This window comes from Acanthamoeba castellanii, assembly GCF_000313135.1.
Source record: "Acanthamoeba castellanii str. Neff unplaced genomic scaffold scf7180000084599, whole genome shotgun sequence".
In the NCBI taxonomy this organism is placed as follows: domain Eukaryota; phylum Discosea; order Longamoebia; family Acanthamoebidae; genus Acanthamoeba; species Acanthamoeba castellanii.
The window spans coordinates 290,678-309,006 of record NW_004457442.1 but is presented as its reverse complement, the minus strand read 5'-3'; the positions used below and the strand labels follow the sequence as shown (position 1 = coordinate 309,006).

Here is an 18,329-nt window from a genome sequence, read left to right as displayed (position 1 = left end):
CCACTGAAGATAAAGAGCAACACCACACACACACGGCATTTTTATACATTTTTTTATTCTTATTGGTCGGATGGTTGGTGCCAACCACGGGCCAGAGGCAACCACCCCTACACCTACTGCTGGGGCAGGACGTCGGTGTTGGGCACCTTGAAGCGCTCCTTGTCCTGCGAACAAGAAATCAATAAGAAAGAAGAGGAGGAGCATCTACACTGAGAGGAAGGCGACGGGTTACCTGTTGCTGCTGCTGAGGACCGCCAGCCTGAGCGGCACCGCGCGACTGGTTGGGTCCACGCTGCTGCTGTTGCTGCTGCTGCTGGCCGGGGTAAAAGGCGCCGGCGTTGACGTTCGGGTTGCCCTGGCGCGGGTGGAAGGGCTGCGCCTGGGCGGGCGACTTGTTGGGCGCGCCGCCGCCCTCCGGCCGCGCGTTCATGTATTCGCCGCTGCCGCCTCCTCCACCTCCCCGGGCCATCTGCGGAGGCGGACCCTGCGGGTACCGATAGCCTCCTCGTGGAGCCATGCCCGGCACCACCTGCTAAATTGAAGGAGGCAGAGGCGGTCAGCACCGCAGGCTGGGCGGTGGCGGGAGGGTGGGTGGGTTGACGTACCATCGGTTGCTGCGGGATCGGTTGGTGGGGTCCACGGCCGGGCGGGACGGCCAGGGGGTCGCCAAGAATGTGTGGCGCGGGCGGGAACGAGTAGATCGGCTGCGTGGGGCTCACAGGCACCTGATGCGACACCACACACACAGCTGTGTAAGCCGACGGCGCGTGTGTGCGGAGGTGTGTGCACACGCACGGCGCGGGTGGTGAAGTGAAACGTACCATGTGCGGCTGTGCGCGAGGAGCGTGAGGCGAGTGGGGAGAGGCCGGCTGAGCGTGGGGCGAGTGCGGGGCGCCGTGCTCGGGGGGCGGCACGCCGTAGGCCGGCGGCGAGTTGGGCGGGAACTGCCCGCTGTAGCCCTGCGGGGGACCACCGGCCAGAGGGACGGGCTGACCACCAGCGGCGGTCGGCACGCCACCCTGCGGACCCCCCGCGCGCTGGGGGTTACCCTGCGGCGAGTGCGGCGGCGCGTGGGGCGAATGCGGCGGGACGTGGCCGTGGGGTCCCGGGTAGGGTCCCCCCATGCGGCCCTTGTGACCCATCGGCCCGCCAGCCGCTGGCCCGGCACCGGGCGGCCCCGAGTAGATGTGGGGCGGGTAGGGCTGTCCTCCAGGGTAGTACACTCCCTGTGTTTTTTTTTGTTTAAGAACAAATAAGTAGTGAAGTAAATGGATGAATAAATGGGAAAAAAAGGAAATACCGGTCCGCCGGGGATGGAGCCCTGCGGCACGAATCCGCGAGGAACGGGCTGGCCGGGCGGGAACATCATGACCGGCTGGCCGGAGCCCATCTGCGGCGGCGGAGACGTGACGTAGGACACGGGGTAGCCCTAAAATAAAGCGGATGATCGGTGAGGCGATCCACACACACTCACACACACACACACACACACAGCGCGGAGGTACCATTGGGCGGCCCTGCGGGGGAAGAGGAGACATGGTGGGCACCGGGGGATAGGGGTAGCCCTCCATGGGCATCCCGCCGTCCTCCTGCCTGTAGGGCACACGGCCGTACGGCCACACGGGCGCGACCTGCTCGGGGTCTTCCGGGTTGTCCTGAAGACGACGCATGCCCTGCGAGAAGAAGCTGCTCACCGGAATGTTGATGTCAACCGTCGGCTTGCCAGCGCTCCCTGTTTCCCCCAGCAAAAGCGTTAAGGCGAAGAACATACAAAACACGCGGCACGACACGTGGCATGCACAGGTGTTAAGTACGCACCAGGCGGAGAGGCTCCGGCAGGCTTGTCGGCAGCAGGTGCCGCCGCAGCCGGGCGTTTCTGTTTGGGGAGGGGGGAGTTAGCTAATTAGAAGGGAAGTGAACGTGATGCTGCAACGTACAGGGGTGAAGGCCTTGGCGAAGGGGTTGAGCTTGGACTTGATGCTGGGCGGCTGAATCTTCGACAGCGGCGGCTGGCTCTCGGCCGCCGACGCACCTTCGGTGGCAGCGGCTGCGGTCGGCTTGGCCGCGTCCGACCCGGCGGCAGCAGCGGCGGTTGCGGCGTCGCTCTTGCGCGGTGTGGTGGCGGCGCTGGTCGACGCGGGCGACTCGGCAGCCGGTGTGGCCGCGGCGGGGGTGGTGACCGGCGTTGCGACCGCCGACGCAGGCGCCGGGGTAGTGGTCGTCGACCCCTTGGCCTCCCCCTCCTTCTCCAGCTTGGCCGCGGTGGCGTCGAGCACGTAGCGCGGCGACAGCGGCGATGGCGCGATCTGGTGCTCGCCACGCCTGGCCCTGAGCGCCGGCGAGTTGGGCGCCGACGTCTTCTTCTCGATCTCCTTGGAGAAGTTGACCATATCCTGCTTGCTGGGCACCGCCGGGGACGCGTTCGACAGCGAGCGCTTCCGGTCCTTAAACTGCTGGAACTCGTTGAGCACCGACTCTGTGGCAACACAGAAAAATTGAAAAAGTTAATTGGGTAGGCCTCAGTCGAGAGAGCGTGAATGGCCGCAGTACCAGAGACGCGAGGAACGGCGGGAGACAGGTCGAGAGACTTGATCTGCTCGGGGCGGCCGACAATGGGCGAGTGGAAGGGCTCGGCCTTCAGCTTCTCCGGTGCCTAATCGGGCCGTTGCACGACACAGAGTTGGTCACGAGCGCAAAGAGCTGCACGCACAAGGGCAGAAGAAGAAGAAGAAGGGGGTGTGGCACGTACAGCTCGAGGCTCCACGCCCTGCGAACGCATCTCGGCGAGCAGCTTCTGCCTGACACGGAGCTTTTCGATGTACTGCGGGTCGTCGGGGTCTAGGTTGCCGGCAGGCGATCCCTCTTTGCGTATTAGCAGCCAACGGGCCCACGTATAGATGGATCGAGAAATAGGGAATATGTACATGCGTGTGTTGTACATGCATACAAAGAGATGGAGAGAATGCCGAGTTATATAGTGTCGGTGATATAGAAGCGGTGGTGGAATGAACGCATGTAGAGCTTAAATGTGAGCGCCGCGCAATCCGCAACCGTGCGTACGTACCGGCAGCGGTGGCCGCGCCGAGGTTCGACATCGAGAACGAGCGCTGACGGAATCCAGGCGAGTTGGACAGGCTCGCCACCTTGGGCGACGAGGGAGCTCGCGGGCGTTCACCAGAAGTACTGAGAGCTGCATTGCATTGCGGCCACAGCAAACGTGTAAGTACGTACGCGCACACATGGTTCACAAAAACACCTCGTTCGGCGTAGATACCTTCTTCGGCCAGGTTTGCGATGGAAGTGGCGCTTCGGCTGAGGTTGGAGGACGGCGACGACGGCGGGAGGCCCTTGGCGGCCCGCTCGCGGTCAATCCGCTCCCTCTCCCTCTGTCGCGCCTTCTCCCTCTCCTTCTCCTTCTCACGCTCGCGCTCGCGCTCCCTCTCGATCTCCAGCTCCCTCTGTCGCTGCTTCTTGAACTCGTGCTCCCGCGCCTTGTCTCTATTGTCGTTCTCGGGCTTCTTATTGCGCTCCTCCGCCGACGGCTCCTCGCCGCCCTGCTTCCGCTTGGCCGGCACCACGTACGCCGAGTTGCCCTTGGCGTCCTGCTTGCCAAACTTGGGTCCGGGACCCTTCTGGTCGCGGATCACGGACGAATACCTGATACGGTGATGATGATGGCGTGCAAATACGTCAGTTTCTGTCAATCACCACCCACGGCCACCAGTACTGGGAGTACGTACTTGTCCTCCTCATCTTCGGTGTCGTCCTTGGGTGCCACGATGCCACGTTCCTCGGCAAGATGCGAATTGCTCGTCGTCTGGTGCTTGATCTCGCGTTCGATACGGATGGCCTTCTCCACAACCTTTCATTTGCGCAATGATGGGAGATTGTGTGAGTCGGAGTGGAGAAGTGGCCGTGACACAAGGGGGTGGGTTGGCGCCGAGAAGGGTGTCTCACCTCTCTAGAGACGCGCTGTCTGTCAATTTCGGTTGTGTAGAACCTCTCGTCGTAGGTGGTGCGGACGCCGAACAACCTCTCGTTGGCCTCAAACTGATCCCACCGGTTGCGGGCACTGCGCGACCGATATTGAAGGCAGACTTAGCATTACCACTCTTCATGACTTACGCCTCAAAGTGAATGGTGTGTGTTGTGTGTGTTGTGTGTACCCTGCATCTTCTTCAAGCCCGCCCATACCGCCGGCCTCCTCAGGCGCCAGCCAGGGGACCAGCTCCCTCTCGCTGAAGTCCCGGCCGCTGATCTCTGTGTCTGTCCTGAACCCACCTGTAACACAATGATCGTGAGTTGTGTACTGCACGCAGAGGCGAGAGGGAAAGAGAAAGGGAAAGGAGAGACATATCGTACCCTCGCGCATCATCTGCTTCTTGAACTCGGCGCTGTCTTCGACGAAGGCCACCTCGGGCGCGTCGAGCATGACGAGGTCCTGCGGCTGCACGGTGACCACGTCGATCGGCGGCGTCCTGATCACCCCAGAGTCGCCGCTCTCCTGCGATGAAAGAGAACCAGGCAAAGGCAACAGTTTTGAAGAGTTGAGCCAAACAGAAGATGTGGCGTCAAGACCCAGAAGAAGAAGTAGTAAGAGTAGGGGGGCACCTTCTTCCTGGCCATGTGGAGAACCACACCGAAGCCTCGATCAAAAATGGGGTTGTGGAAGAGGCCCTCGTAGACGGTACCGTCCTTGAGCACCGCGCGCACTTGCTGGCCCTGCAGAGGCAAATGGACAAAAGATGAAACAAAGATGAAGGATCAGCCTCAGCACATCGCAGGAATATGCAAACAAAAAAGACTTGGTAGGGGGGATGGATGTACAATGAGATTCATGGCAATGTAGTGAGTGCGCTCGGAGGGGCCATCGATGTTGTCCGAATCCGAATATCTGCTGACGGCGCTCGTGTAGGACTGGGGGTTGCGGGAGACCTTGATCTCGTGGCTGCCGCTGCTGCCTCCCGAGGATCCACCATTCGAGAAGTGCTTACCGCCATGGGCCTTATCCGATTTGGCCAGTGATGACGACTTGGTCGGGTTGGAGGACTTGCCAGCATTGCCGCGCGAGTACTGGTCCCTCGAACCCTGCTGCGAGGTGTTATCCTTCCTGCGGCTGCGATGAGGCGATCCGCTCTGTGACATGGCTTCCTTCCTTCAATGAATGTGTGATGCTAAATGCGAAATGGAGCGTTAATAAATAATTTCAATTATTTTCTGAATTTTTACGGATTATTTATACACGACAAGAATGGAAGTGGAGCAAGAGTCGGTTGCGGAGCCAACGGAAGGCGTGCAGCAAAGCAGCGAAGAGGCCACTACTACGTCGCTGGCACCAGAGGTTGTGACCGATCCTAATACCGGACTCAAGGTGCGATTTCTGCCATCCATCATCATGAGGTAGATTTCAGCAATAAAGGGTGGGGTTGCAGGTAGTGATTATTGGGTGCTGCCATGGCGAGCTGGACGCCATGTACGAATCTATCGTCTTCCTCGAACAAAAGCAGAACATCAAGATCGACCTTGTCTTGTGCTGTGGCGATTTCCAGGTAGGCCCGCGCCTTTGCCCTCCCCCCTTTCGTTGCGCGCTTCGCTGACAGGGGTGCCGTGGCTGGTGCACAGGCCGTGCGCAACATGACCGACTTGAACGCGTTGGCCTGCCCTGTCAAGTACCGCGAGATCAACACCTTCTACAAGTACTACTCGGGCGAGAAGGTGGCTCCCGTCATGACCATCTTCATCGGCGGCAACCACGAAGCCTCCAACCACCTCACAGAGCTGTACGTTGTTGTTGTTGTTGTTGCCCAAGTTCTGAGAGGCGCTACGCGAACCTACTGACTCTCGCTACATGCACGTTACATACCACAGCTACTACGGTGGCTGGGTGGCACCCAACATCTACTTCTTGGGCATGTCGGGCGTGGTCAACTTCGGCGGCCTGCGGATCGGCGGCTTGTCCGGCATCTGGAAGAAGTTCGACTACAAGCAGGGTACGCGGGTGTTGGTGTCCCACCTCACACTTGCCCGCTCGTGGTCAGTGGTTTGACCTGCCACCCACGTGTGCGCGCATCGCACAGGGCACTACGAAATGCCGCCCTACAGCAACGACACCATGCGCTCTGTGTACCACGTGCGCGAGTTTGAAGTATTCAAGCTCAAGCAGGTACCACTACTACTACGTTTTCTTCTTCTTCTTCTTCAGTCTGCACAGTTTGATGAAGCTGCGGCTCCAATCTAAACGGTCATTCCCTTCTATGTTTGTTCCCAAGCTCACCCAACGCCTCGACGTGATGCTGTCGCACGACTGGCCGCGGGGAATCGCCCACTACGGCGACCTTCGCAGACTGCTGCGGGCCAAGCCTTTCCTTCAAGGCGAGGTACGGGTCGTTTTGAACACCACGAAAAACAGTTCGCCGGGGAGTCGAGTCAATCGCTCACTTAGGCCCTTCGCACGGCCCAGATTGAGTCGGGCGTGTTTGGATCGCCACCTGCTGAGGAGCTCCTGAATTTGTTGCAGCCTGACGTACGCGCCCACACTTAGCTGAGTGAACCTAATTCCTCGAATCTAACCGTTTTTCTCGCTGTGTGTGTGTTGTGTGTGTGTGTGTGTTGTCGTGTGAATAGTACTGGTTCTCGGCGCACATGCACGTCAAGTTCCCGGCAGTGGTTCAGCATGCCAGCGGGCAAGTGACCAAATTCCTGGCCCTGGACAAAGTCCTGCCCAACCGCGACTTTCTGCAGGTGTGGGAGTTTCCCGAAGCCAAGGGTCCGAGAGAGTTGGCCTACGACGAGGAGTGGCTCGCCATTGTGAAGTCCACCAATCACCTGCTCTCGTTTCGGCGCGGGACCGTTCACATGCCGACGCCCCATTCCTCACAGCGGTGCGTGCCCCCTTTACTCATCGCGTCGCACACGCGCATGACTGACGTGCTATGCGTGGGTTGTCCCAGATTCGACTACTGGCCCACGCAAGAAGAGCGCGAGTGGATCCGAGAGCGTGTCGCGGCGAAGAAGGACGGCCTGCGCGTGCCCCTCAATTTTACCCAAACCGCACCGGTCTACACTCCCGGAGAAAGAGGTGTGTCGTGTTGTGTCGTGTGTCGTTCCGTTGTTCGTGTCGTGTCCGCTGACTCTTTCCACTATAACCAGGCAAGCAGGCGGGCGTATTGTGCGAGTCGCCGCAGCGTACGACCTTTCTGGAACTACTCGACCTGCCCGACCTCTTCCTCGCCTATGACCCGGCGGCCGCGTCCCTGCCATCAGACCACCAACACCACCAGCCCCAGCCCCAGCCTGGCGGCCCACCACCACCGCTGCACCACCACCACCACCCAGTGGCGGTTTCGCTGCTGCCGTTGGGGCTCACGGTGGGCCATCTCCCGACAGCGACTCCCCTGCTGTTCTCCAGCGCTCCTGCGCACGCCAAGAACGAAGAGGAGATTGACCTCTCGTTTGATGGCGATGATGAAGTTGATGCAGGCGATGTGGCGGCCAAGAGGCAGCGGGTGGGAGACCACCACCAGGAGAAGAATAACGAGGAAGAGATCAACCTGTACCTTGATGGTGCTATTTAATAATGTGCAGCAACAAGTAGGGTATTTATCTCTTAGGACCTATTTAGTCACAACTATATATTGCCTGACCAATGACATGACCAATGACAGCCTGCAGTTGCCCCTCAACCACACCAGTCTACACCCCTGGAGAATGAGGTGTGTGTTGTGTTGTGCTGTTGTTGGTGGTGTCTGCTGACTCCAACCTTTCCACTGTGCTTGATCAGGCAAGGTGGGTGTATGAGTTGCTGCAGTGTGTGACCTTACTGGAACAGCACACACTGTTTGCTGGCACTCCCTCACACCAAGAAGAGGAGCTCTACCACTCACTTTGTGGCATGGATGAAGTGGATACAGGCAAGGTGGCCAACAGACAGTGGGTGGACCAGCAAGAGAAGATCAACAAATGTGAAGCATAACAATAAAAATATATGTACAAGCATTTATTGCAGATGAGATGTCTGATCCAATCTTGACAGCCTTGGCCAAGAGCTGTTGTACCAGAGGGAAATTGGGAAGGAGGAAGAGGATGATGAGGTAGGCCACTACTTCACGCAGCTTGTCAAGTGTGATCGATCCCCACACTGCGCTAAGGCCGCGACCAATGTCAGTCAGGAGGGTGTAGAAGTTGCTGATGAATTGCCCCCTTGCTGTGTGTGGGACCAGAAACCATGCCGTATGGCACAAAAACACCCCACCAAGGAGCTTCGTTGGGTGCTTGGGAAGAGCGCTGTTAATCAAAGAAGTGTTAGTAACTTGCCATAAGAGAGTAAGAATTGGAAATTACCTGCAAGATGGAGATGCTGGCGGAGATCTCTGCCAGCTTCTCCATAATTTCCAGCTTGAAGGAATCCTGTTACAAAATCGTTCATCAATCCATAAGAATATTTTTTTAAATTAACAACATCGAAATCACGAGCTTGGATGATTCGTATGTACCAGTTCATGGGTCACACTGCTGCTCATGGCTTGGGTTTTATCGGCTCTGGTGCTGTTTCCAGCCGTTACAAGTGCTGATGTATTAAAAAAACGTCAGCCCATTGAAGATTCTGAGATGGAAGAGAATGTGTTATGAGATGGAAGTGATTGTCTGTGCCTGGCTCGATATTCGCCAAGACGGAAGGGCCGGCCAGGAAGAAGGCCAGCAGCAAGGCAAGTAGGACCTACGTAGTCATCGTAAAAGATTGACCGCCGCGTCGGTTTCTGCGGAGCACACCGCGTGCACACAGCCTTTTGGCAAGAGATCAAAAGTACGTGGTGGTTCTCAGCTCTGTCATGTGTTGTGTCTTAGTGGCCAGACTGTTTCCTGGCGGGGGCCTCCTTGACCGATGAGAGGAAGACGCGCTCTTTGTGGTGGTGGTGGCGGTGGCGGTCCTTGCCCTTCTCCACGTCCTCGTCGTCCGACTCTGACGACATGGTGGTCAGCTCCAGCAGCGGCATCACCGTCTCAGTGTTCTCCTTACGGTACTACACGTGCAAGCCTCCACATTAGTACCATGTCGCGTGTGCGTGTGCGTGTGCGTGTGCGTGAGTGTTGCGTGGGTACCTTGGGCTTTGGTCGCACCCAGAGGCCGAGGGGCAGTAGTTCGCGGTCCCAGGTGGTGTTGATGACGGAGGCCGCACTGCCGTACCACGCCAGCCCGGCAGTGACCATCCCGAGCACTCCGCCCGCCTTCTTCGCACCGTCCAGCTCACTGCGGCCATTCCAGTCAGCAACGACGCGACGCCACACGACACACACGACACGACACGACACGACACGTACGCCCAGTCGCCGATGACCAGCAGCACGAAGGTGACGGAGAGTACGGAGAAGAGGGCGGCCAGAAGAAACGACACTCGGAGCGCCGCCACGGTCATGTAGAGTGTGAAGATGAGCCACATGAACAGGAACAGACCCGACGCCTCGTGCACTTTGTCTGCGCGCACAGACCAGGTCAGCCTCTCTTCTCTGTAGTGCGTGTCGTGTTGCGTGTCGTGCTGCGTGTCGTTTGGTTGATGTACCGGGAGGGAGGTGGGGCACGATGAAGTAGACGTAGGTGGCGAAGCTGCACCAGAAGGCGCCGTAGCTGCAGAAGGCCGTGGCGCCGAACGTGTTGGAGATCTTGTATTCGTACAGTCCTACACAAGTGTGTCTTCGTGTCAGTGCACACGCACACGAACACGCACACCGCACACACACACCAACGCATCACCGCACACACCGCACACGCGTACCGGCGATGAATTGGGCGATTCCGCCGTAGAAGAGGGCGAGGGCGAGGACCATGTTGCTGGTGTCGGTGAGGATGCCGGCGTTGTAGATGGAGAGGGTCATCGTCGTCAGCGCAAAGCCGCCCAGCCCCAACGGACCTGGGTTGCCCAGCGCTACACCAACATATTATTATTAGAATTTTGAAAAATAAACAAAAATAATATATACTAAAAACAAAAATAATATATACTAAATAATGTTAATCTGGAAAAAAAAGAAAATTTAAAAAAAAGTGTGCTTCCTCTAGTACCGGACTTGGGTGCGTTGGTGGGCTTCTGGACTGAGCGGAGAAGGTTGGAGAGTTCTTCGAGAGAGAGGTGGACACGGCCGGACTTGAGGAGGTACGCGGTGTCATCGTGGTCATCGTGGTGGTCGCCCATGTTGTAGAGCCGCTAGTTGTACAAAAAGAAAGTGAGAATGAAAAGAAGCACTGCTTCCCCACACATAATTATGACGCATAAGGAAATATCACTTACCATTGATGCAGTTTTCCGCGAAATTCAACCTTTTCAACTGCGCCTCCAATCAGTTGCAGTGGGGTGTTCCATGGCAACGCAACAGAATCGAGGGAAGAAAGAAAGAAAGTCTATTGGGGGTAGAACTACTGCGCGTAGCGATGCCAGCAGTGCTGGGGCAACAGTTCGATGGCGTCGCCCTGCGTGTAGAGTGTGGCCACAAAGCAGTGGCCCCCCTTGCCGGAGAGGGGGAGGGAATCGCCCAGGCGCCCGTTGATCGAGAAGGCCACCGTCCGTGCGTCCATATCGAGCAGCACGCCCACATACTCACCCGGCCCGAACACGCCCAGGCCATAGGGGGCGTTTGCCCCATCGCGGTAGAGGTGGCCGTTGTGGCCGTACAGGGACCGGCCGCTGGTCAGTGCCGCGCTGCCGGGGTATGGGGTGAAGACCTGGAGCGGGTACTCGGCCACGCCCAGCATGCAGGCGTTGTTGAGGCACCGCAGCAGGCGCCACTCGAGGTAGTGCTGGCCCGCGGTGAACTCGACACCGGTCGTGACGCTGGCGTGCAGGCCGCAGGGCCGGGCGACCACGGCCCCGAGTCCGCCGTGGAACTGGTCGATGTTGGGGTGACGGTCGGCCAGGAGATCATTGGTGCGGGGACCCACCACGCGCAGCACTTGGTCGAGCCGCTCGCTCACATTGAGCTGCTCGCCCGACAGCACCAGCTCGAACTCGACATCGCGAAAGCCCAGAGCGTGGCGCACTGTGACCCGCACCTGCTGGCGCTTGGCGTCTACAGTCACGGCGGCGGTCCAACCGTTGGTCTGCCGCAGGGCCGCCCCCACCCCCTCGGCCAGGTGGGCCACCGTTTGGCAGAGGGTGTGCGTGGTGGCCGCCACCTTCTCACCTGGAACGTCGAGCTTGTAGGTGGTGGGGTGAAGAGGGTCGGCGGCGTGCTCGGCGGTGATGGCCAGGAGGGACTTGCCGTCGGTGGACCGCGGCTCCAGGCGAAAGGTGAGGCCGGCGCAGCGGACGCTCTGCTGGTCGGTCGGCGGGTCCTGCTGCATGGTTCTTGTTGAGCTGTCACTGGTACAAACTAAAATGATGGGCTAACTGCGGTTGTCTCCACCTTTTTCTGTCGTCTCACAGTTCGGCCGAATCCTACCTAACGTATGGAATGTGAGAAATAATTATAGAATTAATAGTAGACAAATAACTAAATAAATAAAAACAAGATTATTGAGTTTTTTTGGTGTGGTGTAAATATACAATTGATAATAAAAAAATAAGGACAAGGGGTGCGTGAGTAACAACTCAACTACACTACACGCCCACGGCATCGGATTCGGTTGCCTTGTCCTTGTCCTTCTCCTTAGACTCCTTCCCTTCGACTTCGTCTTCTCTGCTGCGTGGGCTCTTCATCTGCTCGCCCACGTCATCCTTGCTGCCGGCGGAGAAGATGAGGTCGAGCGGCTGGCCGCCGCCAACGGACTTGCTGACGCCGCGGGCCTTGGAGGGCCCAATCGACGCCCGCTTCTTGAAGAGCGAATTCCTCTGCGTCGTCGGGCGCGGAGCCGCCTCGGCAGCTCGCGGGCGGGTCTTGGACTCTTCGCCGTATTCGTTCAGCGTCTGCGCAGACACACACCCATACAATTACAGGTTAGTCGCGTGCGTGCGTGCGCGTGCGTGCGGTTGGGGAGGTGTTGTGTGCCTTGTTGAGGATGTCGATCCACCTCTGCTTCTCTTGTGAGGTGGCCGTGTAAATGAAACACGTCGTCTCGGGGGTGACCAAGAGGAACGCGTTCTGGAGGAGCGAGTCCGTAATCAGCTGACAGGTGCCGACTTACAACACGCACGGCACGCACGACACGCACACGCGCACACGAACGAAACACACGCAGCGGCTTAAGCGTTGATTTACCTGGACTTGCAGGTCATCGGTGTTTCTGTTGAGGATGAGCTCCAGCTTTTCGGTGAAGAGCTTCATGCCCTGGAGGTCCATCTGGTACAGGAACGTCAAGTCGGGCGTCACCGGCTGCCCGCCGGGGGACATCGCTGTAACGCCGGCGGTGGGTCAGTTCGCTGATGGCACGACACGGCACGACACACACTACGTACGCATTGAGAGCGCACCACGACGACACGACACGACACGACACGACACGCGATACATGACACCACACGACACGACCAACGACACGACCAACGACACGACCAACGACACGACACGCACAACAAACACAAGAACAACAACATGTAGGAGTAGAGGGGCACGAACGTGCGGCCTCCTTGGTGACGTTGGTCGTGGTCCTGCGAGAAACTCGTTTCTCCTTGGTCTTGGCCACAACCACCAGGTCCGAGAACAGCAGCAGGTACCGCCGCTTCTCCTCCTTTGTCACCTTGCCCTTGACCACCTGAGTGCTGTCAGTGTCAGCCACGCGCGCGTGCGGTGGTACGTGTGCGTGTGCGTGTGTGGTGGTGCGTGTGCGTGTGCGTGTGCGTGTGCGTGTGCGTGTGCGTACCTGAGCAATCCAGGCTCTGCCCTCGTGCACATACCGCCTGTTCGGTTCCACAATGTTGACGTTCTGTCGAGAGGAAAAAAAGAAAACGAGAGAAAAAGGAAAAACGTAAGCCAAGGCGAGCACACAGCCCGCGTGTGGGGGGAGTGGATTCGCACCTGTGCGTTGAACATCTCCTGGAGGGCCAGCAGCTTGTTGATGTTGCTGTTGGCCGCGTGCGCTCGGTTGTTCTCTTGGGCCACCGCCTCCACGCGCTTGACGGCTTCGCCGATGAGCTCGTAGTCCTCGTGGTCGGGACCCGTGAACTGGTGCAGCGACTAAAACACACACGACACACGACGTTTTAGGCCTATGCACTGCCCATATCGCCGTGCGCGCTGCGCCGCAGGGTGGGGGACGTACGCGAAGGAGGCAGATGTAGCGAGGCACCCTCTGGACGGGGGTGATGAGGAACGACTCCATGTCGTATCCGAAAAATTGCTTCTGCTTGTTGATCCTCTGGTTCGCGAGCTGTGTAAAGGCGATTTCTGATGAGCGTTCGGTCCGTGTGCGGTGGTGCGTGTGCGGTGGTGCGTGTGCGGTGGTTGGTGCGTGTCGGTCACAGGACACGAGGTTGAGAGACAGTGTGTGTGACCGCACCTCGAGGAAGTCGGCAAATTTCTTGTCCTCCTTGCTGAGTTTCTTGAGCAGATCATGCGCTGGCTGGTAGTTGACGATGTAGCTGCGATAGACCTTCATGAAGGCACTCTATATATGTATGTATACATAAAAAATATATACGATGGACCACACCGTCAATACACCTGCCAACACGCACGACACGCACGGCACCGCACACATGAGAAAGAATGCGGAGAGATACGCACCATCTCCACGAAGATATCTCCAATCGTCGAGGTGAGCGCATTCCAGTCGTCAAGCCTCGCTTCCAACTGCGTACGAAAGAAAATGGTGAATGGATCGCGGCTGCGGCGGCGGCGAGTGGCTACGTACCTTGTTCAGCAGCACCGTAGTGAAGCTCATGACAACCTCCACCTGACAAAACAGCGTTTTGATTTGCTCTGGGCTGATGTCCCAGTCCTGGACATGAGGCGTTTCGACATGAGTTGTGAGATGAGACACAACACGCACACGGCACACGGCACACGACACACACGACACACACGACACACGACGACACGCACGCATAACAGAAGATGTGTGGAGAGCAGTACGTCGGGGTTTTGGGCGATGGCGTCCTTGAGCGGCTGCTGGTACTCGTCGATGAGCGCGGACAGACACGACTTGTAGTTGCGCTCCGTGGTGAGAATCTCTCGCACTACGTTCTCCCTCATCTCTGCACAGGGGCCGCCACGACACACGCACACGCGCAGGTCAGCCGCATAATAGTGCGCACCTGAAAGGACCCATGTGGAGGCGAGTGATGCAAAGAGAGGCTGGCGGGCGTACCCATCTGCTGGAGCAGGCGCACTTCGCCGCCCTTGAGGCTCTGCGATTTGCGGTACTCCGACGTGCTCATCCGCTTGGCCGCATTCTTGAGGAGACGCTGGAATTTCTTGTTCGACTGCGGCACCGCAGGAGCCGACGCTGTGTGCCGTGGTGCGGTGGTTGCGCAGTCAGTGCGCACAGTAGCCGTGCGTGCGTGCGTGCGTGCGTGCGTGCGTGCGTGCGTGCGTGCGTGCGTGCGTGCGTGCGTGCGTGCGTGCGTGCGTGCGTGCGTGCGTGCGTGCGTGCGTGCGTGGAAAGGGAGAGTACGTACCATTCAAGTTTGGCGGCGCGGGCGGGTTGAGCGGCGGTAGGGAGAGGTCCTTGGGCAGAGACGAGGAGACTCCGGAGTCTTTGAACCCGGACGAGAAGGAGACCAGGTGGACCGGCGTCGGCGCCGAGATCACTACGTCGTCGCCCGCGCCCCGCTGCGCCGATGGCGAGGCAGCCGGCGACGACATCGACTGCGAGCCTCGGTTGCCGTCGGTCGTTCGTCGCTGGCTCTTGGGCGATGACGACGTGCCCGCCGCCTCCGGGGTCCTGGACGTGCCCGACACGCTGGCGCTGTGCCGCCGCTCCTTGGCCGTCTGCTCCGCTGCCTTCTCCTCGCCCCGCGGGACGTGCTGCTTGTTGTCGTGGTCTCGGCTCTCGCGCTCCTCGCGCGTCTCGACGTGGCGCAGTTCGACCAGGCGCCCCGGCACGGTCGTCGCGGGCTTGGTCGTGTTGGGCGGCCGTGGAGGCGGCGGCGTTCGGGCACCGTGCTGCTTGGACTCGCCGCTGGACGACGAAGCCAGCGGCGAAGAGGTACCACTGCCGCTGCTGCTGGAGCTGCTGCGCACGCCGGATCCGGATGAGCTGCGCGGTATGGTGGCGGCGGGCGAGCCAACCTTGCCCGCCGACGGTGTGCGTGCCGACGGCGAGGCCAGAGCGCCGCATCGACACATCTCGCGCAGAGTCTGGACCTCTTCGCGCAGAGCGAGCGCCTCCGTCTTCCACTGTTCGTTCAGCAGCTTGAGCCGCGTGATCTCGCTCTGTGTGGACAAACAGAAACATAGGCCATGAGCCAAAAAAAGACACAACACACACAAACATACGCAACGCACAACTCGCAACACGCAACGCACAACACGCAAGACAAACAATAATCGATGGTGGATCGTGCGATGATGCGTACGCGATATTTGATCATGGCTTTTTCCTTCTCCTGGGCCTGTCCGAGGAGCCGATCCAGCTCGGCACGCAGGTACGGCGCGGAAGCGTTGGGCGAGATACCCGAACCGGTTCCGCGCGGGTACGACGACGGTCGCGTCGTCGTGTCCGGCCGTCCCGATGCCGGCGACCTTGCCGCGCCTGTCATAGCGACAACAACAACATGTTAACATATTCATATGTGTGACAAGAAAAATTGAACTAGTATGATGACGTCAGATGGTTTGCGTACCGCTCGGCTCCTGCTGTCGCTCCTTTTTCTTCTTCTTGGCTGCGACCAGGCGAGCAAAGGCATTGGCGAGCAGACAGACGGTTGTGAGTGGAGTGACTGGTGGTACGACAGTAGTAGTCCTAGTTGGAGTAGAGGTACGTACCTTTGGTTTCAGCGAAGGAGGGGATCTTGGTGTCGAGGCCGCCGCTGTCGATCCGGCTGGAGCCGGGCTTGTTGGCCCAGTCGAACGAATTGGAGCGGCTCGCGCGCGAGGGGCCGATCGTGCGCCGAATGCCGCTGCCGTGGCCCGACCGGATCGACTTCACCGGGAACGGCACCGCCGAATGCCGCTGCTGCTCGTCACCACCGGCCTGTCGCGTCGTGGCCGCGGCGGCCTTCTTGCCCTTCGAAGGCGACGGCCCCTCGTCCTCCTTTTCCTTCTCTTTCTCCGCTTCCTCATTCTTCTCCTTTTCCTTCTCCTTCTCCTTCTCTCGCTCTCCTCCGTCTCGCTTGTCGCTGCCGTTCCTGCTTCCCTTTTCCTTTTCCTTTTCCTTTTCTTTCTCCTTCTCCTTGGCGGGCGAGGGCGGGTGCGTCCCCTTGCTGTCCATTAGGTTCGCCTTCTTGCCGCGTCTGCTGTTGTTGCCGTTGCTGCCGTTGCTTGGTGGCGCCGCGCCATCCGCCTTGAGCGTTTCCACCATGTCGTTGACGGCCGCCGCTGCGGTACTGGCGCTTCGGCTCGCCGCCGATTCGCCATTACCACTGCCGCTGCCACTGCTGCCGCTGCTCTCGAGCTTGATCTCGTGCACCTCGGGATAGGCGCGCGGGCTGACGATGACCTGCACCTTGGACCCATCCCCGGGGATGATGGCCATGACCTGCGGCCGAGGCGACCCCGCGCGGCCCCGCTTGACCGAGGGACTCATCACCACATCTGATTATGAACCACTCACCACAATTTAGACATACATTCCTATATTTTTTATATATATATATATATATAGAAATATAAAAATATCAATCACGTGAAGAGTGTGAAATTGGATTGAGATGGTTGGCGAACCCTTCAGTCCGGCCACGCTATCGCTCACGGCATCTTCGTCCTCCCTCTGCGAAGAACGAGAAAATCAAACGTGGCGTTGCGTGGCGTGGTGTTAGGAATAGCTCAGAAGAATTGCACTTCACGACGCGCATACCGTGGATGCCTTGAGATCGGTGTCGGACAGGCAGCGTCTCGGGCTGTGAGGCGCCGCAGATGAGCCATTCTCCTGCGAGTCGCCCGCGCTCGGCGTGCGACGTGCGTCGATTTTGCTGTGCTTGCTGGGTTTGGCGCTGTTCCTTCGGCTCTTGCTCTTGCGGCCCACGGTGCCGGCGGACCGCAAACCGGGCGATGCGAGCGCTTCATCCTTTGCGCTCTTTTTCCCGTGCTTGCCGTCCTTCTTCACACCGCGGACGGCATCTTCGGGCATGGATTGCACACGCTTCACCTCTGCACTCGCTACCCACACAACACACGCACACACGCACACACACGCACGCACACGCACACGAACGCACGCACGCACACACGCACACACACCCGGCACAACAACGACCAGAGCGTCAGCCACCGAAAGTGTTGTGGTACGTAAGAGGCCGGCCACGGTACCAGCGGACACGATCGTCTTGGGCGCATCATCGTCGTCGCCCTCCTCCTCTGCCTGGAATGACGTCACCACATTCTTCAGATTCAGCGTCGTGTCGGCTCCGCGCTTGGCCTCTTTCTTGGTGGCTTTGCGCGGGCTGTCCGTCTTGCTCTCCTCCTTCTTCTTCTTCGCTTTCGGCGTCGTCGCCGTCGTCTTCTTCGCGTCCTCCACCACCGCCTTCGCTGCTGCTGCTGTGCCGTTGTTTTTGTCCTTCTCCTGCTCCTTCGCCTCCGTCGTGTCGTGCTTCGTGTCCCTCTCTGCCTGCTCCTTCGCGTCGTGCTTCGCCTGCTTATCACCGCGGCCCTGAGCCTGGGCTTGAGCGCGGGGCGAAGTGGAGACGGGTTGAGCGCGGGGCGAGGCGAGGCCGCTGCCATAGCTGCCGCTCCGGGTGATCGTGGTAGCAGTCGACGACGACGGCGGTGGCGATGACATGGACGACGACAGCGCCGGCTTGGCCGAGGCACGGCCGCGCGGGGTGGTCTGCAGCGGTGCAGAAGACGAGGCCGAGGCTGGGGGAGGTGATGCACCACCGATCGAGGGATCTGATCCTGAGGCCTGTGTGTGGATGCTGCAGTTCTTGGAGTGGTTGCAGTTCCTACACATGCCCGAACGCCAGGCGTGCTGTTCGAAGCCCTGCGCGCACTGTTTCGCTTGGGCTTTCGCGTGGCCCAATTCGACGCATCTCGAACAGGGCGAAGGCGCTGCCATGGGCCTCTTCTATGAAGAGGAGCCTTTTTCCTCTCCCTCCCTGAAGCAAGGCCCGTTAATCATCAGATTAAAACAGCAAATAAGAGGGGAGGGATTTGATTTTGCTCCCAAATTACCGCAACATACCTCTTTTTTCTCTCCTTTTGTCCTGTCACTCACGGACTTCCACCCGCCTTGATCTTCTCTCTTCTTTTTTGGCAAGATGAGATGTTGCTGTTGATGTGTTGTTGCTACGGGCGAGTTCGTGACC

The 18,329-nt window shown here is 59.0% G+C and overlaps 6 protein-coding genes across 6 annotated transcripts; 1 reads left to right on the top strand and 5 right to left on the bottom strand.

Moving 5' to 3' along the window:
* Positions 1-113: 113 nt before the first annotated feature.
* On the bottom strand, positions 114-5,145 carry ACA1_058350 (LsmAD domain containing protein; the record flags this gene model as incomplete). Its single annotated transcript, XM_004339144.1, has 19 exons — positions 114-164; positions 233-529; positions 606-725; positions 822-1,226; positions 1,301-1,429; positions 1,506-1,517; positions 1,548-1,732; positions 1,819-1,876; positions 1,938-2,476; positions 2,551-2,653; positions 2,750-2,862; positions 3,065-3,190; positions 3,257-3,657; positions 3,741-3,862; positions 3,958-4,072; positions 4,167-4,266; positions 4,363-4,504; positions 4,612-4,722; positions 4,828-5,145. 19 exons carry the CDS (start codon positions 5,143-5,145, stop codon positions 114-116), a joined length of 3,447 nt encoding a protein of 1,148 aa, XP_004339192.1.
* Positions 5,146-5,251: 106 nt separating this feature from the next.
* On the top strand, positions 5,252-7,574 carry ACA1_058340 (Ser/Thr phosphatase family superfamily protein; the record flags this gene model as incomplete). Its single annotated transcript, XM_004339143.1, has 11 exons — positions 5,252-5,371; positions 5,433-5,549; positions 5,623-5,780; positions 5,869-5,990; positions 6,078-6,163; positions 6,270-6,377; positions 6,461-6,523; positions 6,625-6,714; positions 6,742-6,881; positions 6,951-7,078; positions 7,150-7,574. 11 exons carry the CDS (start codon positions 5,252-5,254, stop codon positions 7,572-7,574), a joined length of 1,557 nt encoding a protein of 518 aa, XP_004339191.1.
* Positions 7,575-7,952: 378 nt separating this feature from the next.
* ACA1_058330 (uncharacterized protein) lies at positions 7,953-8,432 on the bottom strand (the record flags this gene model as incomplete). Its single annotated transcript, XM_004339142.1, has 2 exons — positions 7,953-8,283; positions 8,341-8,432. Coding segments are annotated over 2 exons (423 nt in total), but the record flags the coding sequence as incomplete, so codon positions are not given.
* A 408-nt stretch (positions 8,433-8,840) lies between these two features.
* On the bottom strand, positions 8,841-10,187 carry ACA1_058320 (GPR1/FUN34/yaaH family protein; the record flags this gene model as incomplete). The annotated part of the gene is made up of 6 exons (XM_004339141.1): positions 8,841-9,020; positions 9,100-9,247; positions 9,319-9,472; positions 9,558-9,674; positions 9,771-9,905; positions 10,058-10,187. 6 exons carry the CDS (start codon positions 10,185-10,187, stop codon positions 8,841-8,843), a joined length of 864 nt encoding a protein of 287 aa, XP_004339189.1.
* A 221-nt stretch (positions 10,188-10,408) lies between these two features.
* On the bottom strand, positions 10,409-11,332 carry ACA1_058310 (uncharacterized protein; the record flags this gene model as incomplete). Its single annotated transcript, XM_004339140.1, has 2 exons — positions 10,409-11,089; positions 11,132-11,332. 2 exons carry the CDS (start codon positions 11,330-11,332, stop codon positions 10,409-10,411), a joined length of 882 nt encoding a protein of 293 aa, XP_004339188.1.
* A 256-nt stretch (positions 11,333-11,588) lies between these two features.
* On the bottom strand, positions 11,589-18,079 carry ACA1_058300 (RhoGEF domain containing protein; the record flags this gene model as incomplete). The annotated part of the gene is made up of 18 exons (XM_004339139.1): positions 11,589-11,894; positions 12,187-12,320; positions 12,544-12,679; positions 12,788-12,850; positions 12,943-13,101; positions 13,187-13,294; positions 13,424-13,531; positions 13,651-13,716; positions 13,778-13,864; positions 13,999-14,120; positions 14,234-14,371; positions 14,544-15,300; positions 15,444-15,619; positions 15,711-15,749; positions 15,853-16,620; positions 16,750-16,795; positions 16,883-17,175; positions 17,314-18,079. 18 exons carry the CDS (start codon positions 18,077-18,079, stop codon positions 11,589-11,591), a joined length of 4,272 nt encoding a protein of 1,423 aa, XP_004339187.1.
* Positions 18,080-18,329: the final 250 nt, after the last annotated feature.